Genomic DNA, 21,471 nt, shown 5'->3' with positions numbered 1-21,471 from the left:
AGAGAGAGAGAGAGAGAGAGAGAGAGAGAGAGAGAGATTGACATGGACATGGACATGGACATAGACGTGGACAGAGAGACACAGAGATTCCATATCAGGACAAACTGGCTTCACCTCTTGCCATGTAACCCTGAACAAATCCTTTCCCTTCTCAATGCTGTGGCCAGCTCCCTTAAGACACCAAGTTGAAGGACAATGGACTTTGTATTGGTTGTTGGTTTTCTCACCAAGGTTCCTTATGCTGATGACATCATGAATCTGGATCCATATATCTAGATAGTATATACATATAGACATTATTTATGTAGACAAATACCATACATATGTAATTCTATCTTCAAGTTGATTATTTGTTCTTTAGTCTGATTATCTAAAAACATATATGAAGGATGGTAGTGGCATGTCTTAATGTTCCTAGGTTTCACGCTAAGTAATACAGACCTAGTTGTCCAATGAAATCACAAGAGTGATGTCTTGACTTGCTTGTGAATTGGATTTGCGTGAGGCAGAGTTGTGTAAAGTCCTCAGCTTCAATCTCTCTCCCTGAGTCATCTAAATCTGGTGGCAGGAAAAAGTTAAGATGATTGGCATCTTAGCTCTCTAGAAGCCATCTAAGATGGGCAACCCTGGGTACAGAGAGGTAAATAAAGGGTACATATAAAATAATTGAACCAACATTTTTATTTTGGACAATGAAGAAGTAAAGGAAAATTATTTTAGGGGTTCTGGCTTAAATCCCCAGCTTTGCCACTTATAAAATATGGAATAAGTTGCTTAAAATTCTCTCAACCTTGGTTTTCTCGTCTGTAAAAAGTAGGGATTGAACTACATGGCATCTAAGGTTCTTTCCAACTTTATGATCCTATGATTTTTTTTTTCTTTCTAAAGCAAACACACAATAACAAAGACATCCATATCCTGTGAGCCTGGATACCACAGTTCTGGAACAAGGTCTTCCACTGATAGGCTATATGATCTAGGACAAGCTGCTCAATTTCCCAAGGCCTCAGTTTCCTCATTTGTTAAAACAGTGTTCCTTTTAACTCTACAATCTATGATCCCTATGATAGATGTTTTGCTGAACTTTCCAATGAATTATTACAAGATAATGAAGCATTAACTGAATGAGTGAAATTTTACTTTTAATTCACTCTTTCAAAAACCTTCTGGTCTCATTTAACATTATGCCATTGTATTAAAGAGACAGACTGCCAAAGCAAATCAGTTATTCACACCATTCCTTAGCAGTGCTCATTTACCTTGGGATATCTTTTTTCCAGTTTTTTTTGATGTGGAATAGGCCTAAGAAAAGTTGCCCAAAATTTTCAGGGACAACTCACTATTTTTAGAGTGCTCCCCCAATAGCATATATTTAATATTTCCAGTTATCACTGTGATCTCTGCTTGTTACTTGAGAACCATCCCTCGAATATCTTCTGTTTCTGCTGAGTATGAAGACTCCTATCCAGGATGATGTTGTACCCCTCTATTGACTTATAGTGAAAACCAATATGTCAGCTGATTTGTGACTGATTGCTTATTCTGTTGTAGAGGTCACTGTATTCATGAAGTGTCCCTTACGAGTGTCATCTTCAGTGCACTATAACCAAATACCTCATATTGTCTTAAGAACATTAAGAATGTTGTAATGCCATTTGGCCATTTGCTCCTAATGAAATAGTGCAATGAATATGGGACTTGGAATCTGAAGAATGGAGTTGTAGCACTGACTCTTGTGCTTATTAGCTATATGGACATGGGCAAGTCATTTGATATCTTTGAAGCTTAGTGCCTTGAGCTATGAAATAAACATGATAAATTTTGCACTATTTCTCTTGAAGAGCTGCTATGGGGGAAAATGCTTTACAAGTTTAAATACACTATGTATCTATATCTGTATTTGTCTATAATCTATATCTGTATTTGTATACCTCTCTCTATCATCTATCTATCTGTCAGTCTATCTATCTTCTATCTCTCTCTCTCTCTCTCTCTCTCTCTCTCTCTCTCTCTATCTATTCTAAATATCTATCTCTGTGTCTGTTTCTATATCTATGTCCATATCCATATCCACACATATATTTTATATGTATTTCTGTCTTTGTCTCTGTCTCTCCATATGTATGTATTAATATTTAAATACTTCCAGGGTCTACAATTTTATTATGTAGCTGCCAAACCTGTCCTAGCCTTAGCCTGTGTAAGTTGTTGAGGCTAAAGATTTCTTATGTTGCAGCTAGCTTTCTGATGATGACGACCGTCTTTCACATTAGCGAAATTGCTTTCCACATAATGAGGCAATGGGCAGCTTATTACCAGGTCATACCTGAAGCCTCTTCAGCTTGATAGGACTTGCTGAAAGTACTATTTTACCGGCAAAACTTTTGATCATTCAGTTACAGTTTCATGACAAGATGAGGCATTGGGAAAGCACTTTAGAAGAGGCTCATTATTATTTTAATAATGTTGTTCCCATGGAACCAACTAACCCCTATAACTTTGTTAGTTAAGGCACCGCTAATTGACCGCATTATGTAGTGCATGCCTATACATAGATTCAGGTGGGCACTCTGAAACGCGCTGACTTTCCTATGAGGAGCAATTGATCCCCATACAATTAGGAACTACACAAAACTGGAGTTTGAATGTACTCATTATACTGTGAGAAAACAGCCCTGTAACTGTATAAATACTCTGTTGTGCTTTGTTGTTGAAGTGAAATTTAAAGTGCTTGGGGGGATGGGGGAAAGGTTAAGCCCTGGTAAAAAGCAGGCTTGGTAGGGTTAGATTAATCAATAATCTTGAAATATCTATGTAAACTAACTTAAAAATCCTATTAATGCTGTTTGGTTTTCTTTAACTGTCACTTCTGTATGTATACGTACCTGCTCCACCCCAACCACCAAGTGTCTTCCCTTATAAAAAAGGAAAACAGTTAAGTAAAACCAACAGGCACAGTAAAATTCTTCAAAAGCATATGCAACATTCTATAGCCATAGGTCTCCACCTCTCTAATGAAAGGAAGACGCTATATAAGTAAAATAGAATTTAAAGTTCCTCTGATCTTATAAGATCCCCTGGAAAATAAAGGGTTGAAAATCCGATTGCTAAGATAAATTTCCTGATGGAGGGAGTCAAGTGGAGAAAGCACGTGGCAACAATTAACACTGGGTTTTTTTTTTTTTGGGGGGGGGCATGGTGCGGCAGAATTTGGCCATGAAGAAAAGAGAATGCAGTTGTTAGTAGCAGAGGGAAGCTCTATTATTGTAAGGTAGTTCTTTCCTGACCAAAAGGATACAGAGACTAACTTTGGTCCTTGGGAAAAGCAGGAGGCCTATGCAGATAAAGCATTTTCTTTCTAGGATGTTTAGGCGTAGCTAGAACAGAATTGATACAGGTAGTAGGAGATGTTTTGCTTTTTGTATTTTTTTTTTCCAAAATCAGAAGTGAAAGTGTGACCCATAGCTGAAAGTAAAGCCTGGAAAGGAGAATAAAGGCTGGCTTTTATTTAATAAGGAAAGTAAGCAGTAATTAATGACCATTAAGTCAAATAATACTTGAAAACCTTTGATGATTCACAAGATACCTAAAATATATGTGTATACATTTCTTTAAATTTTGCTCAGTACCCTGTTTTACATTACTTATGGTGGGGGGAGGAATTGATTAAAGGAGCAGGTCTAGACCCACCAACCAAATCAGCCAACTGAATCAAAGATTCAGCCATATATCCTCTAGAGATGGTAGGTGTAATCAGCCATTTTTTTTAAAGGCACCACCATTCCTCTGGTAGCAGTTTCTTGAATTACAAGCCAAGTGCCTAAAATGGCACTGTTTGAGTAGGTAAAAGAGGCTGTTTTTTGTCTCATTTCCTGCCTAGCCTTAATCACTGAATGGGTGTTGCCTCAGACAAACAGAACTGAGAAAGACTTCAGCTTAAAAAGGTCAAGGTCTCCCACTGCATCTGGGGTCATCTCCAGTTGTTCTTATGTATGTCTTGCCAGTAGACCCAGATGGTTCCAGAGGAGAAAGTGAGGCTGGTGACTTTTTACAGCCCTGTCTCACTTAAATCCAATTCATTTGCAAGTCAAGGCATCATCCTCATGATGTCATTTGTCCTCTTCAAGAACAAGGACAAACAATAAGAAGTGCCGAAAATAAAATGATCATAGATTGAGAACTGAAAGGGGTCATCTACTCCAGCCCTCTCATATTTCAGATGAGAAAATCAAAGCCTAGAGGTGTTAGGGGACTTGCCCAAGTCACAGAGTCAAGGTTGTATTTGATCCCAGGCTTTCTGATTCTCAAACCCACAATCTTTCTGCATAATCATTCATCATGGTATTGATCTTGTAGGCCCAAGCCATGGTCTGTATAGTAGTAGAAAAGTCAGAGATTCTAGCCAGCTGTGAGGTACATTGGTTGTTTCATAACTGAGTGAATGAACTCTTTATTTCCATGGACTTTTATTAGGGTCATGCTTAAATGCTCTCCTAATAGCCCAGGATTTTCACTGCACTATAGGAACCTCATGATGTAAATGGCATTAGCAGCAGAAAACAGGCCAATGTTGAAAATCACACAGCAGGCCAATGAAAATGTTAGCTGAGACTTTTGAAAAATAATGCAGGAGTTAGGTACTTTTTGGTCTGTTTGTTTTTTTGTTTGCCTGGCATAGTAATTGACTGGCCTCAAATATTCAGATCCTGTCAAATTATTTCAGGATTCTAGAGGAGATTCTGGGGCAGCAGGGTGTTAGAGTAGTTAGAGTACCAGGCCTGGAATCAGGAGGACTCCTCCTTATGAGTTCAAATCTGGCCTTGGACACTTATTAGCTGTGTGATACTAGGCGAGTCACTTAACCCTGTTTGCCTCAGTTTCCTGATCTGTAAAATGAGCTGCAGGAGAAAATGGTAAAGCACTCCAGCATCTTTGCCAAGAAAACCCCAAATGGGATCACAAAGACCCACGATTGAAAAGTGACTAGAATAGGTTAGGTGACATTTTTGAGCTTGTCACTTTTTGTATAGAACCAATCCTCAGTATTATTAGATCAACCTGGTAATGACATATGACAAATATTACCTTTCACCAAGGGAAGTTAGGTGGCTTAGTGGATAGAGCATTGGGCTTGGAGTCAGGAAGACTCATCTCAGGAGTTCAAATCCAGCTTCAGACACTTACCAACTGTTTGACCCTGGGTGAGTCACTTAACCCTGTTTGCCTCAGTTTCCTCATTTATAAAATGAACTGTAGAAGAAAATGGCAAACCACTCCAGTATCTTTGCCAAGAAAGCCCCAAAATCAGCTGGTAGAGAGTTGGACACAATGGAAATGACTGAAAAACAGCAACAACAACAAAAATTCTCCTTCAAATAAATATACCTTTCTTGGTGTGAACAATAGAGGTTTTATGCAGGCATGAAGCGAATGTACATTTTGGTGATGCTAAAGGGGTCACAAGTTGAGTGATAAGACACAGAACAGTGGTGGGAGAGACAACCTTCTATCCATGTGACTCAGAGACAAGACATGTTCAAGATAATAGGGGGATAAAAAACTCCATGAGAAGAGTATCAGAGCAGAGACTACAAAGATTGAAGATTGAGATTCCTTGTAAATAGGGATTGTCTTCTTTGTTTCTTTTGTATCTCCAGCACCTGACAAAGTACCAGGAAAACAGTAGGCTCTTAATAAATGTTTCTTGATTAATTGATTGATCAAAGCCATATGTGGGAGAGCTGCTTGTAGAATCTGACCTAAGCTGTTTTCTGCTAGAAGACAGACAAATTCAAGAGATTTGGGAGCATAGCAGCCATCTTGGGACATGGCAGGGTTGTCTTTAAAGAGTCGGTCAGAACAGATTTGGTTTCTCTTTGGGTCTGGGAGCTGAGATTCTAGCCAGCCTGAATAGCTAGTGGTGAAAGAAGTGGGAAAGTGTGTGTCTAAGGAGAAGCCAAACTTTTCTTGTGATTTGGGCTAAGCTAGACTCTAAATGTATTTAGTTCTTGTCCCAGTATTCATAGTTTTCTATCTTTGTCAGTGCCAAGAATGTAAGCAATCCTTTTGGATGGAAGGCAAGGAGCCAGGACTGAGAAGGGAACAAGGCTGGAAGTAAAGGGTTGGGAATTAGAGAAAGAAATGGGCTAGACATTAGGACATATTTGGAAGTTGATGGTCATCAGATCATACATTTAGAACTAGAAAGAGGCCTTCAGAGGCCATCTAGTTCAATCCTCTCATGTTAGAGATGAAGAAAATGAGCCTCAGATCTCATTTTGTGGTTTACCCAAGGTCACAATGGTAGTAGAAATCCAGAATCAGGATAAGCACGTTTGTTCAAAGGCTTTTACTTTTCCCACAAGACCTGAGAATCTAAAACTAGATAAGCAATCCAGAGAGAGGGAATTGAGTTGATTGTTGAGACCAGCAGGTGTGTCTAAAATTCAGGGATTATGGCAAGACTTTTAGATAGGGTTAAGATGGTAGCAAAGGTTGGAACAAGTAATAACACAGGAACCTAGAGAGACATCCTGGGCATTGGGCAAGAAGACTAGATAATAGAGACTAAGGATATGGTGGCCAGCCTGGTTAAAAAGTGGGGCAGACCCAGATATTAAGGGTCAGATGAAGCAGGAGGTAAATAGGTAGAAAATGTAGGAGTATGGTATAATGGTGAGAGTACTAGAAAGAGCTGGATTCAAATGCTGGTGTGTTGACAGATTATTAAGTGTGACTTCAAATATCAGATCTAAGTTTGAACTAGAAATGGTTGACTGCTCCATCAAAGGTTCAAACAAAATAGAATGGGAGGCATTTAAGTGCTCCACTCTCCTGGTTCTTCTCCCTTAACCCATTCCTTTATTCTCCTTAACCCAAAGCTCTGCTTGGTTCCACTCTAAATGTGAGAATTTCCTAAGATCCCTCTTGTCTTCTGTCTCACTTTCCCCACTGGAGAGTCCATCCACTCTCATGGATTCTGCCATCACCTCAGAAGAGTCCTTATGTTTGTAACTATGGGTGTCTCTGGGGATTTACATTATGGAATCCTTGGGACTAAAGGGTGGTCATTGAAAGGTTTCTCTCTTGTCCTTGTTCTTCTGATAAAGCTTTTTTCTGTCACATAAATAACGTCTTCTCAAGTGTGGATTGGGCCTCATTATACTGGGCAGGATTGTAAAATTTAGGGTCTTCAGGAACTTTAGAGATCATCTAGTGAGTTGTGGACCCCATACGGGGTTGTAACCCATAGTTTAAAAAGCACTAAAGTGCTAAAGGAATTGCAAGTGGAAAAAAGTTTAAGAAGCTCTGGTAGTCCTTCCTACTTATTTTATAGATGAGTAAATTCAGTCCTAGAGAGGTCAAATGACTTGACTAGTCTGTTGGGATTGGGAATCTCCTAATTCTAAGTCCTATCTACTTTCTCCTATACCCCAGTATCTTAGTAGGGCCAGGTTAATATTCCTCCAGGTTCCCTGGGATGAGTCATATGAACCAAAAACAATAAAGGAGTTTCCCTGAAAGGTATCTAGACCCTTTGTGACAAGAGTCAATGACATTATATCCCAATGATGAAATCAATAGAGGATATATGAGTTCATAAAAAACTTCAGGAAGTCCTATATCTTTTAAATACATTAGGGATTCAAATTTTTTAAAAAAGATGATGGAATCCAAACTTCAAGTGTCACCCTTCTGTGTAATCTGAGAAGCGGTTGTTTGATTCATGATGTTTACTTTTGACTTAAACCTTCATAGGGAAACTCAGTTTCTACCATCCCCCCACCCCCGCCATAAAGAGAGACCACCTTTTGAGCCACTTTGTTGTTTACTTAGAGAGGGCATCCCACAATGTTGGATGCACCATCGTGAAGATATTTCACACGCACAGAATTTGACTTCTGAGAATGTCAGTACATCATGATGAACATAAACCACTATTTTTAACCAGACAGTTTCCCTCGTAGTATAGAACAATTATTTTGCCCATTGAAAATATTACCAAAATAGTAATACTCAAAAGGTGATTTTAAAAGTCCCTTCTATTTTCTATAGAGACTAAATATTTCCCATCAACCTCAAGACCATGACTTTACAATATTTACTATTTATCAAGGATCTCTCAAGGGCAATGATAAACCCATATTCTTAAATATTTCACCACATGAACAGCAATGTAACGGGGTCTACACTTCTGGTATTTCTGTTCTTGGGTAAGCAAAAAAAATTAAGGCATTTTCTAAATTCCTGTTATGTGCTAGAAGCTGTTGTAGGGAAAGAGAGAAAAATAACCAAAGTGAGACAGTCTTAACCCATAGGAGGCGTATATTCTATTAACCTACATTCTCATATCAAATGCTGAGGATGAATTCTTGGCCACTAGAGGTCCCACGTGGTACTGAACTGCCTTTACATGTAGTATACTGACTGTCCCAATCATACAATATTGTATTGTACTACATATGTTGCCCCCCAGTTGTCTTAAACATTTATATCTTACCTCTCCAAACAGCAGTGTTAACTCCTAGTAGCTGGAGTGGTTCATCTTTTTACCCCTATCTCTCAAAGAGCCTGTTCAATAAGTATTCAAAAAGTTCACTATACAAATGGATTTTTGCTGTTGCTTTTATGTAAATATGGTGCTTTAAATATTAAATATAATCTAGAAGGAAAAATATGGAAGAGTCATAGTCTTTATAAATGGAGGTGGCTTTCCTACCCCTCATCTTCTTACGTTACATGTTGCTATAGAGGGTGACCCATCCTCCCAATCCCTTAGGCTTACAACCTAGGAGTGATGCTGGATTCCTCACTATCTCTCATTCCCCCATCACTAAACTGTTTGTGAGCCTGTTAATTTCATCTTTGAAACTTCTCTTGAATATGCCCCTCTCCTCTGAGACTGTCACCATTCTGGTACAGTCCCTCATTACCTCACACTTGGACTGTTGCCATAGATGGCAGGTGAGTCTACCTGCCTCAAGTCTCTTCTCACCTTCCTCCTCCATTTAGCCACCAAAGTGATTTTCCTAAAGAAAAAGTCCATCCATGTCACACACACACCCTACCTGGCCCCAAAACTTCAGTGACTTCCTATTGTAAGCCTTAAAGTTCTACTTTTTCCTAGCGATCCCATTATTTAAATATAAAAAGACACATTCTTTGTCATCATACCATTTTCAACTTTTTGGGAGCTACTGCAAAATTTAAAACTTTTCATTAATTGCTTCTATATATTTAGACATAGATTTCATTTTGGAAGGGATTTTAAGTATTATCTGGTCAAAATTCCTCATTTTACAAAGAAGGAGACTGAGGTCCTGAGAAGTTAGGTTACTTGACCAAGACCCCACAGAGAGTAAGTAACAGAGCTGGGATTTGAACCCAGGCTTCCAATTTCCAAATCCAGAGCTCTTATCCCTATATCACATTTTTTCCCTCAGAAAAATTGTTGAAACTATTTTAATCTGTAACATTCTTCACTAATGTAAGCCTTCTGACCTCCAGGTTTACTTCTGACAGTATCTCACTGCTATCATGACTTCATTATTTTGAAATCTAAAATCCTTAGGAAATTTCTTGTTTCCATCTTGATTCTCTTACTCCAATAATGTATATATCTCTGGGGTGTTGGCTTCTTCCAATTTGTATGATAAAATATTCCAGGGGCATAATATTTTTTAAGTCTTTGCTAACAAATGTTGGTTAGACTCCATTATCTTTTACCAACAGGACTGAAGTTAAGCATAACAAATTATATGTATTTCTGCATTAACCTACATGATTCTTAGGTAGATTTCTTTTCCATAGCTGTACTTTATTTACTTTCCATTTTAAATCTTTAATCTTTCATCCTCATTTGCTTTTCTTCCCGCATTCAGTTGTTTCAAATCTCTTGGCTGCTAACACCACTTCAGTGTGGCTTGAGATGTAGCTTTTCTTTCCAGCAATTTTTCCTTCTCTCTGAGATATTTCCTGTTGTTGCCTTGTGATTGCATACTCCCTTATGCCTTGAAATGAACCATTCTCTCTGAGCTGCACAATCCTCTCAGCAGGATGCTACATAGAAAATAGGAAAATATACTATCTTACACTTACTTTCAGAGCAAAGAATTTTAAATGTATTTATGTGACTCCTACCTTCCAAGAGTGGGGAGAGCAATGGGGTCTGCCTTGCCCTTGTAAATGAGAGGAAAAAAATCCTTCTTGGGAGATAGAGACATAGTTTAATCCACAGTGTGAGACAATAAACTAGAGCCAATGTCAAGCAAAGCCAAATTTAACTAGGAATACTTTATCCAAAGGGAAAGGTAGGAGGTGGAATCCAAATCCAAGACTGAAGTCTAAAGCCAGGGAAATTAGGATGGAGTCAGAAAGGACATGCTACTGAGGAGACTAGGGGACATTCCTGGAATCTGTCCCATGGAACTTCCTTGTTGAAGACAGCATTCTCTTATGGAAGTAACTCATCATTTATTTTAGAAGTATTACCCCTGTTTATAAACTTTCCAGACCTATTATTGGAACATCATCTAAAACACTGCTGCATTTCTCATTCTAAATTAAGACCTTCGGGGAGATGGCATAGTGTTGTAGAGGATTGGCTTTGCAAGAGGAATTCCCAGTTTCATGTCTTGCCTCTGACAAGATCTGGAGCCAGTGCTTCACCTTGTCACACAAGGAAGTTGGGCTTGCATGAGCCTCATTTCTCACATAGTAAGTTCTATAAACAAATTCTGCTTCAATGATCTGTGGTGTCCTTGGTGTGGCTGCTTCCTTTATAAACTGAGATCACAGCCCCTCTCCAGATTAGAAGATGGTCTTTGAGAGGTGCCTTTAGCAATGGCTTCATTACCTTCTAGTTGCCTTTTCTGAATGTAGCTAGATATTTCTCACAAAAGTCATAGGCTGATAGTCGTGACTGAAATTGGCATTTGTCAGTGGGGCTATGATCTGACTGATGCGTCTATTTTCTTCACAAGGTCATACAGACTTTCCTTAAGACTTGTAAAGCAATTCTGTATTTTGCATTCTTTTTTTTTCTTTTTTTTAAGCAACTGGGGCTAAGTAACTTGCTCAAGGTTACACGGCCAGTTATTTTGTGTGGGTGCCAAGTATCTGAGGCCGGAACCAATCCTGGGTCTCCCGGCGCCAGGGCCAGCGTTCTCACTGCGCCACCTGGCCGTCCCTGTATTTTGCATTCTTGATGGAAAACAAACACACTTTGGGGATGCTGGATAAACAGCCTCCTTACCATTGGACATGTACTCTTTGAATCACTAATGGTGATTGCGGGGCATAAAACCAATCTCTTTCCCCAATGTCATAACTTTAGTCTTTCAGCTAAAGGGATTGTGTGGATGACACTCTTCTTATTTTGCTTAGAAACTCCCAAACTTGAGGTTATGCTTAAGGATAAATGTTGGTACTGCCCAAGAACTTTCTCTTCTTGGACTTGAGGTCTAGCTTCTGTGTTCTATCCTCCCTTTCATACACATTTAGCGTTTAGGTAAACTATTTATGTACACCCTTATCTGAGCATGTGCCTGCCTTTGCCATGTGCTTCTGTAGGAACTGGTAATTACTTCATCATGGTCTCTGCTCTTGCAGTCTCTCGGACTGAGAGAGTCCATTATTAGAAACTCAAGTCAGATTAAGAGATACAGGTGTGAAAACTCACATCTGAATTTCTCAAAAGTGAGTCATAGTTATACAAACGCAACATTCGATTACACCTTTTTCTCATGGGATTGTGTCCACTCAGCATCAAAAAATTCTGTTTAATTTGGTCAATTCAGGACCAATCAAGTTTGGTTTTTCAAAGCATGGTATGTATATGTATGCATATATTTACTTAATCATTTCACCCATCTTTCTATCCATATCCATTTATTTACTAGGCTATCTCCATCTTACCTATTTTTCATCTAAGTCTGTCCATCCATTTATTTATTGATCTATATCTTATCTGTCTATCCATTTGTCTATTAATCTATTCATCTGTATATCTATATCTGTGTTGGTGTCAGACAAATCAAACAATGAGTGGGTTGAAAGAATTTTTCTCTTTTCATTTGGTGGTGCTAACATGCTGCAGTCTACTTAAAGAGTATGAACAGAAAAGAAATTGTTAGGACTGGGCTATTATATTCTACTTTTGAAACCATCTTGTTTGTGAAATTTCTTAAAGATAATAAAACTAATAGTGCTGTCAAATGGTAATGGCCATGTGAGTTCTCTGACATGCCATATGTCAGAGAAAAATGGCTACCCAGGCAAAGAACTGGAAATTGAGGGGATGCCCATCAATTGGGGAATGGTTGAACGAGTTGTGGTATATGAATGCAATGGAATACTGTTGACTATAAGAAATGATGAGCAGGCAGATTTCTTTTTTTTTTTTTTTTTTTTTAGCAATTGGGGTTAAGTAACTTGCTCAAGGTTACGCAGCCAGTTATTTCTGGGTGTGGTGCTGAGTGTCTGAGCCCGGGATTCGATCTCCAGGTCGTCCCAACACTGGAGCTGGTGCTCTTACTTGCTGTGCTACCTGGCCGCCCCGAGCAGGCAGATTTCAGAAAAACTTGGAAAAGCTTACATGAACTGATGCTGATTGAAGTGAGCAGAACCAGGAGAACATTGTACACAGTAACAGCGGCATTGTGTGATGATCAATTATGATAGATTTAGTTCTTCTCAGCAATACAATGACCTGAGATAATTCCAGGACTACCAAAGGAAAATGCTATCCACAGCCAGAGAAAGAGCTGTGGAGTCTGAATGCAGATCGAAGCACACACTATTTTCACATTTTTTTTTGTTTCTCTTTCTCGTGGTTTTCCCCTTTTGTTCTTATTCTTTCACAGCATGACTAATGTGAAAATATGTTTAATATGATTGTATATATATAGCCTATATCAGACAGCTTGCCATCTTTGAGAGAGAGGAGGCAAGAGAGGGAGGCAGGGGAGGGATAGAGGGAGAAAAGACTTGGAAATCAAAATCTTATAAAAGCGAATGTTGAAAAATGGCTACCTGTTATAAAGGATGGGATTCTATCCTATGCTTAATAGTGAAATCACCATTCAGAGAATGTCACATCCTTTAGAAACTGTTTACATGATAATTTATTGGTCTGTTTTCTAAACTTTAATGCTGGGATCTTCATAAAATCCTTAACAGTGCCAGATTTTGTGTCTCCATGCAGAAAAATAGCAAGTCTCTCATGCCAATGTGTGTGGCAGAGAGAGGAAGTGAATTTGTATTTGATCCATCTGTTCCCCACGCAGCCATCCACATTTACTATCACCGGGAGCCTTGAGTGAGAAGGGTGAGATGGGATTCAAGCTGAGATCAGGACCACTCAGCAGGAAGCTGATAGACACACAATATGAGCAACATTTTCAAAACTATTTTTCATTTAATTTCTGAAGCGTCAGTGATTTGTAATCATCTCAGGACTTTTTTTTTAAACAGCATCAGTCAAAGATTAAGTCAAATTTAGAGCATATAATACTTAACTGAAGAATATTTAATATAAGAAAACATTTTAAGGTGAAAGCCTGCTTTGGATTATTCAGTTATTCTCCTCATTCTTATTAATCAACCAGACCCAACTGGTAGAATGAGACTGATCACTGCCTCTCAAAGCCACAGTCTCACAGAACTATGAACACCACCATGTTGTGCTGTCTACTCCACCTCCTCTGTGGGTTTGATCAGAAATTTGATCAGAATTCCTAATGTAGGAGGCAGGGAATCCAGGGACAAGGTCCTTCTGCTTGGGGACAGGACTGTTAACAGCTGTGTGAACATCAGTTAGATATGGTTGGCTCCTTTGGGATGGGATGCTTCTACCCAAACTTCTCGACACATAAAAGGCAAAGGATGTCAATACTAGCCTAATTATTAGATGACTTATTTCTGGATCTTTTTGCTTTTTAGTTGTATGGTCTCTTCACTACTTTGGGCCTGTTTTTGTTCCTATAAAATAATGGATTGGCCTAGATTACCTCTAATACGTCTAGTTCTAGAGATGTGATTTTGATGGACCTATGTGGAGCATCACATGGTTACTGTGTGTCAGAGGTCAGACTTGAAGCTAGATATTCCTGATTCCAAAGTTCTATAAGAAATCATCTTCTGTTTGGGAGGAAATTTTTTTTTGCTTTTTTTTTGGAGGGGGGGAAGGCAGGGCAATTAGGGTTAAGTGACTTGCCCAAGATCACATGGCTAGTAAGTGTTAATTAAGTATCTGAGGCTGGATTTGAAATATTTTTTTTTGCTCTTTTGGAAGGCAATTGGGGTTAAGTGACTTGCCCAAGGTCACATGGCTAGTTTTTGTGTTAAGTGTCTGAGGTCAGATTTGAACTCAGGTCCTCCTGACTCCAGAGCCAGTGCTCTTTTCAATGTGCCACCTAGCCGCCCCGGGGGAAATATTGTTAACCCTTAAAGGATTTCATTACATACCCTTTGCAAATCTTAAAACATTACATAAATATTGCTATTATTGTTGCATATGCTAATATGAATATTTACAAAACACCTAAAGGGGAACTGTGGATTGATTTGAGAAGATCCATGAAATTGGATGGAGAAAAAATGTGACATCTTTATTTTCACTAATCTCTTATTTAAAGTTTAGAATTTCCTTTAATTATTGGCAAACATTATTCTGAGAAGGGTTCCATTGACTTCATCCAACTTCCAGAAAGGTCCCTGACACACAACCCCATCTGAAGCTTTACAGATTCTTTCCTTACACTGACGCCATGAAGCAGGTAGTATGCCACTATCCCTGTTTGATAGGGAAGAGAACTGAGATTCCAAGTAGTTAAAGAAGTGACTTTCACAAGGTCACCTTGCTACAAAGTGACAGCCAATAATAATAGCTAACATTTGTATAGCTTTGCTGCCAGGCACTGTGCCAAGCACTTTGAAATTATTATCTCATTTGATTCTCACAACAACAATGCATGGTGGGTTCTAGATTAGTCCCATTTTTACAGATGAGGAAACTGAGGTAGACCAAGGTTAAGCTAGTAAGTGTCTTAGGCTGGATTTGAACTCAAGTCTTTCTGACTCCAGGCCCAGGTCTCTCTGGCTGCTCCTGCTAGCTGCCCCAGACCCAGGATTTGAATCCATATCCTCTGAATCACAGGACCATGTGGCTTTCCCGGTATCTCTGGTTTTTGTAGAGAACTACGGAAACTACCCATACAATGGACAAAAAGGCAGAAGAAATATATACAAAATATTTATTTTCATTGACATGGTCTAAATTTGTCTACTTAGAAATTTATTTGAATTCTAAAATGGGAAAAAAACCATCTTTTGTTTCTTCTAGAATATTCTGGACCATCTTGCGAAGAGAAAGTGGATCCATGCGCCTCATTGCCCTGCCAGAATAATGGGACATGTTATGCTGCCCGGGCTCACTTTACCTGCAGCTGTAGTGCAGGATTCACCGGGCTCACGTGTGCCCAGCTGATCGACTTCTGTGCCCTGAATCCCTGTGCCCACGGAACATGCCGCAGCGTTGGGACGAGCTATAAGTGTCTCTGCGACCCTGGTTTGTATTAGCTTCTCACACTTACTGGAAATTTTGCTAGTCTCCAAATAATTTCCCTTAAATAAAAGGAGAACATTTTCCCCTGGTTGGCGTTCAATAACTATTGAATGCCAGCATGCCTTATTTTAAGAATGAGGAAGACTTATCTCTGTGAGCTCAATTAATATCTCATGTAATAAGTTCTTATTCTGAGTGTCATATGTGATGCATGAGTACTTTCTACATATGAACACCATGTATGTATATGAGAGACACCAGGGTGCAGTTGAAAGAGTCAGGAAAACATCAGTTTTGGCTCTGTTTCCTACACAGCTATGTGACTCTGGGCAAATCATTGAAATTCTCTGAGCCTCAGGCTTCACATCTGTAAAATGGGTATATTAGCTACCTTATAAGATGGTTATGAGAAAGGTTCTTTGTAAAACTTTAAATGGTAGATAGATGTGATTTATTTTTATTTATTATTATCATTAGGCCAGACTTGTGATTTTATTGGAGTAGGAGACTCCTGATAAGAAAACTCCCTCTACCAGAGAAGATCTACCATCTGCTCTGCAACAATAGTAGATTGAAGTTAAATGACTTATCCAGGGTCACACAGCTATTATGTGTCAGAGACTAGACTTGAACTCAAGTCTTCTGGACTCAAAGACCAGCTCTCTCTATCCAGTATACCTCTAGGAATAATTACAGGCAATTGGGGAGCTATAGGGAAATCAGTGAAGCATGTAAAGGGTTTCTTTCATAGAGATTCTAAATATTTTTTTGTTCCTAGGTTCACAGGACTGGGAAGTACCTTCAGAAAACACTTCCTCTCCGTACCCCCCTTAAAACATTTTAGGGTGCTGGTTTTCTTCTCTATTCTTTAAAACATGGGCAAGCAGGATGGAGTTGGGGTTCACCTGCCCAACAGCTAAGTCTAGTGTCCCATATCATGGGCTTCTGATAGATGTGTAACCTAAACCCATTGTGGTGTACCTAGACCTGTTTCTTCTTGTCTGGTCCTCGGTGGAAATAGGAAACAGCTGCTCACTATGCCTGGTACAACATCCTTTCATGTCCATTCTACTATGTGAATCTTCTGAAAAAGGAAAAACTCTGATGAAATGATACCTTACTCTTCTGGGAACTTCCAACATTGAAATGATATGACTCGTGTGTGTGTGTGTGTGTGTGTGTGTGTGTGTGTGTGTGTGTGATACAGAGCTTTGTTTTCGTTGTTTTAAATGCCAGATGACTCACCCTGGGGCCCTTTCCAAAGCACTTCTTTGAATGTCAAAACACGTAGGAACATTTCTCACAGAGATGCTCTGATCTCAGATCCTCTCTGGAGGCTACAATTTCTACTCTGCCACTATCAACGTTCTCAGTCCTCCTTTAACCATCTTCTGAGAACCATGCTTTCCTTAGGAAGCCCTCAAAGAGAAGGATCAGATATCAGAATACTGGCTACTTCTCTATCCGTACATTTCCTTCCTAAATTTTAGAAAATCGTCACTTAGATTTAGTTTAGGGGTTTTATGGTATAGTGAAAAGAGGGATGGTTTTGGAATGAGAGGACCTGGTCTCACTGCCACTTACTATCTGAATGACCTTTGGGAAGTCAAAACCTGTCTGGGTCTCAGTTTCCACATCTGTAAAATGGAGGGGAAGGCAGCTAGGTGGTGGAGTGGATAGAGCACTGGGCTTTGAATGAGGAAGACTCATCTCCATGAGCTCAAATCCAGCCTCGGACACTTACTAACTGTGAGACCCTGGGTAAGTCACTTAACCCTGTCTGCCTCAGTTTCCTCATCTATAAAATGAGCTGGAGAAGGCAATGGTAAACTACCCCAATATCTTTGCCATGAAAACCCCAAATGGGGACACAAAGAATTGTACACAACTGAAAAAAAATTACTTTAAAAAGTAAGGGGAGTTGAACTAGATGGTTTCTGAGATCTTTTCCAGCTCAAACCTAGGAGTCTATGAACTGAATCTATTTTAATGCCTCAATTAGAAGGAATTTTTTGAAGAAAAAAATGTTAATTCTTAATAGTGAAGAACAGAACATTTTGAACATGGCTGAAGAGGAAGATATGTTCTTTTTTATTTAAAGTCTGCTACTTGGTGATGCCCTTTCCATTGATGCACTGTTATCTAGCCCTTCTTAGACCCTCTTCACCCTTCCCTGGGGTCCTATGCTCACATCTCACAGGTAGGCAGTGCAGTAATCAGCTATTAATGATTCCTTTGAGTTTCCAAATGCCACTGACAACCAATTCTACAACAGGGGTGTCATCACTGAGGTTCTCCTCCAGGAACTACAATTTGAGTCACAATAATTGAGCACATGCCCTGCTTTACTACATGGAAATGTGAACTGGGTATTTGTTAGCAAGAATGCTTAGGGAAAGTAGAAAGCTATGGGGTATGGTTATTAACACCTCTCTGTAAACCACTTTAATAACTTATTTCTACCTTCTACCTAGCTGTACCTAATTATCCCTTTGATTAGTTATTAAATATTAATAAAGGGCCCATCCCTTGACTCACTACTTTTAAAGAGGCTTACTCACTGAATGAGCATTACCTCACTCTCTGTGAGTACCTGAAAAGATCTTAAAAAAAGCCAGGGTCTCCCATTGCATCCTGGGCCATCTCCAGTCATCCTGATGAATAACTAGCCACTAGACCCAGATGACTCTGGAGGAGGAAGTGAGGCTGGTGACCTTGCACCTCCCTCACTCAAATCCAAGTCAACTGCAAGTCATGTCGTCATTTCCCTGATGTCAGGGTCCTCTTCGAGAAGAAAGAACAGACACAACTACAATGACCCCCTCCCTACCCTTTCTTCCATTTCCATCCCTATCCTGATCAACCCAAATGGGGGCCATTCAGTCTTGTTTGACTTATAGTAATAAAGATTGGAGGTTGGGTATGGTGGCACATGGCTTATAATCCTGGCAGCTGGATGAGGTAGAGCCTGCTGGATCCCATGAGTTCAGGAATCCTGAGCTGCAGTAGGGCTAAGGCTGATCAGGTGTTTGCATTAAGCCTGGCACCAAAATGGCGAATCCCCAGGAGTACAGGGCCACCAGGCTGCCTAAGGAGAGGTAAATCAGCCCAGGTCAGAAGCGTGGAACTGGTTAAAGATTCCTCCTGATGAAAGTTAGGATCAAGCCTCTGCATTTCCTTAATAGGCAAGATAGGGAGACCCAGTCTCAAAAAACTCAAACCAACCAAACAAAAAATCCCAGTAGATCGTGAAAGACATACATTGCTCTGCCATCTCCCCCATGATGTCATCAAACAGAGGGCTTCTTTCATTAGGTTTATCTTATCTATTCTCTAACCCGTGGGTTTAGACAACTGGAGCTTTAACTTAAGCCACTGACCACCCACTTTCCACATCTATAAAATGGGCATAATTATACTTGTACTATATACCCCACAGGGTTCTGTGAAGAATCAGATGCAAACATGTATGTAGAGTTATTCTACAGCTATACAATGCCTAAAATACAGCTATAATGCATCTCTCAATAGCATTCCTTAACAATAAAGGGAAGGCCCTGTGATGGAGTGGAAGAACATCAGATTTGGACCTAAAGACCCGGGTTGGAATACTAGCTGGGCTGCTTAATATCTTGGCAAAGTTGGACTCGTTCCCACCTCTGGGCCTCAGTTTCCTCATACTTGAGATGAGGAGGCTTTGCTAGAAGATATCTAAGGTCCTTGCCAGATATGTCTTAGGGTGCTTTGAATAGGAACAGTCAAATAGCAGATGAAACAGCATTCTACAACCAGAGTGAGAATTGCATCATTAAGATTCATTCGCCCATAGGACAGGGGAGTTATAAAGAACAACGATATTATTAGTAATAATAGTAAAAAGCCAGGATCTCTGAACACTTGACTATGGAACAGGATTTCTTATCTAACAGGCTTATTTTAAATCCCATGCAAAAGCAGTATATATGGTATACAGAGAATTTAACAGGCAGGACCTGAGTTTAAATCTTGCCTGGATTTGAGCTGTATGATTCTTGGGGCATGCCACAATTTTGATAAGCCTCAGTTTCCTTGCATGGAAAATGGCGATAATAATATCTGTGGCACTTACCTTGCTAGGTTCTTGTAACATGGGGAAAATCACTTAATTGCTCTAGCTTGTTTCCCCATCTGAATAATAATATAACAATAATTATAATAATTAGCATTATTATGTTTTCAGGTTTGCAAAGTACTTTACAAATATCTCTTTTTATCCTCACAAAAGCACTGGATGGTTGGTTGGCTACTTTTGTCCCCACTTTACAGATGAGGAAATTGAAGCAGACAGACGTGACTTACCCAGGGTCATATATCTGAGGCTGGATTTGAACTCAGGTCTTCCTGACTGTAGGTTTAGCATGGTATCACCTAGTTGCTTCTTATGAGGAGACTGGTCTAAGTCATTTCTGAGACTCCTTCCATCTGTTAAACTATGCAATGAGACAAGGTTTGCAGAACAGTTCAGAAACTTGAAAGGCCTGTATTTATGCATGATCAGGCACAGTATAGGAGTCTTCTGGCACAGACTTCCAAAGACCACGTCACCAAAGGCTCTGTAAATACTTTAAGGTGGCTCCATGGGTTGATGCTATCCCAGAAGCTGCCTTTGGATCCAGCATTGTGTGAGAAAAAGGCACCTTAACATCTGGTCTGAATTTCCATTTTAAGAGGTGACTACGACAAGTCTCTCAATGTACCGTTTCTGGTCTTAATCTCTTGGAGCATGTAATTGCCTCATCACTCCTTTGCATAATAGGAGAATCCCATGAGAATAGGTTAAATTGGGTATCAAGCTGGAGAGCAACACACATAGGCTTCTTTATGGATCACTAACACATCCAATTCCATAATGGGGCAGCAGCCTGGAATCAGATCAGGTTGATAATTATTCTACATCTGACTCACAAAAAAATGCCTTTTCGATTACAGAAAGTCAGATCAGCCAGGCACTCCCTTTTTCAAACCTCATTTTCAGGTTATTGAACATGAGATTTTGATGGGATTTGAATATTAAGTAATAAAATGTCAGTGCTATATAATCACCCTAAGGTTCTTTTCCTCAAATAGCCATGTTAATGGATAGGTGATGCATATTCTAAAAAATTTCCAGGTTGGCAGCACATGGCCTTAAAAAAAATGATAGATTTTTGTCTCCCAACACTGAAACTGAGCATTGAAATGCTGAAGATTCGTGTGCACAGATTCCATATCCAGGCTGTGGTTTACATCTGATTGTCTATATGGCATGCATTTAAAATGAAACAGCAGAAATTTGGAAAATAACTCCCATGGCCAGTGGTATACAGGATGCCTTAAACTGTGGGCATATAAAGTAAAGCCAGGAATATCAAAGGTGTGGTTTAGTTATAATTGAATGGAAGCATTAAAGTTTCTCCCATGTGCCAGGAGCTTTAAAATTAGTACCCCATTTGTTCTTTGTAATAGTCCCAAGAGGCAGATCATGTTGTTTATCCCCATTTATGGTTGAGGAAGCTGAGGAAGACAGAGGTTGAGTGACTTGTCCAGGGGTCACATAGCTAGTATCTGAGGCTGGATTTGAACTTGGACTTTGCTAATTCCATGCCTGGTGCTATATCTGCTGCACCACCAAGTTAACACACAAAGAAATGCCTGAGACAGTGAAAAAAGAGCTGAGAATCTATTTTCTTCCCCTTCATTTACTTCCCCTCTACCTTTCCCAACCCTTTTGAATTCCTTGATTCTGTGAGCTGTTTTATATATATATATATATATATATATATATATATATATATATAGTTCATATATATGTGTATATATACATATACATATATAATTAGCACAATATCTTTCAAGGGAGAGGGAAAGCTATAACTGAAAAATGTTTT

The 21,471-nt window shown here is 39.4% G+C and overlaps 1 protein-coding gene and 1 long non-coding RNA gene across 2 annotated transcripts in view; one reads left to right on the top strand and one right to left on the bottom strand.

The window, feature by feature from the left end:
• LOC138174364 (uncharacterized) overlaps positions 1–20,110 on the bottom strand; it is a 24,484-nt gene extending 4,374 nt beyond the window's left edge. The window contains exons 1-2 of the long non-coding RNA XR_011171691.1: positions 19,904–20,110; positions 442–558 (exon numbers count right to left, since the gene is read on the bottom strand). This is a non-coding gene — a long non-coding RNA (uncharacterized lncRNA). The remainder of the gene's footprint in view (positions 1–441; positions 559–19,903) is intronic.
• Positions 1–21,471, top strand: part of DNER (delta/notch like EGF repeat containing) — a 356,232-nt gene that overhangs the window by 265,204 nt on the left and 69,557 nt on the right. Inside the window, exon 8 of the mRNA XM_069104612.1 lies at positions 15,344–15,568. Within this exon, the coding sequence (XP_068960713.1) occupies positions 15,344–15,568 (225 nt within the window). The remainder of the gene's footprint in view (positions 1–15,343; positions 15,569–21,471) is intronic.

Source organism: Petaurus breviceps, unplaced genomic scaffold, assembly GCF_028583685.1.
Source record: "Petaurus breviceps papuanus isolate PSGF00001 unplaced genomic scaffold, PetGlider_PUasm1.0 688, whole genome shotgun sequence".
NCBI lineage: Eukaryota > Metazoa > Chordata > Mammalia > Diprotodontia > Petauridae > Petaurus > Petaurus breviceps.
This window is presented reverse-complemented; position numbering and strand designations above follow the sequence as displayed.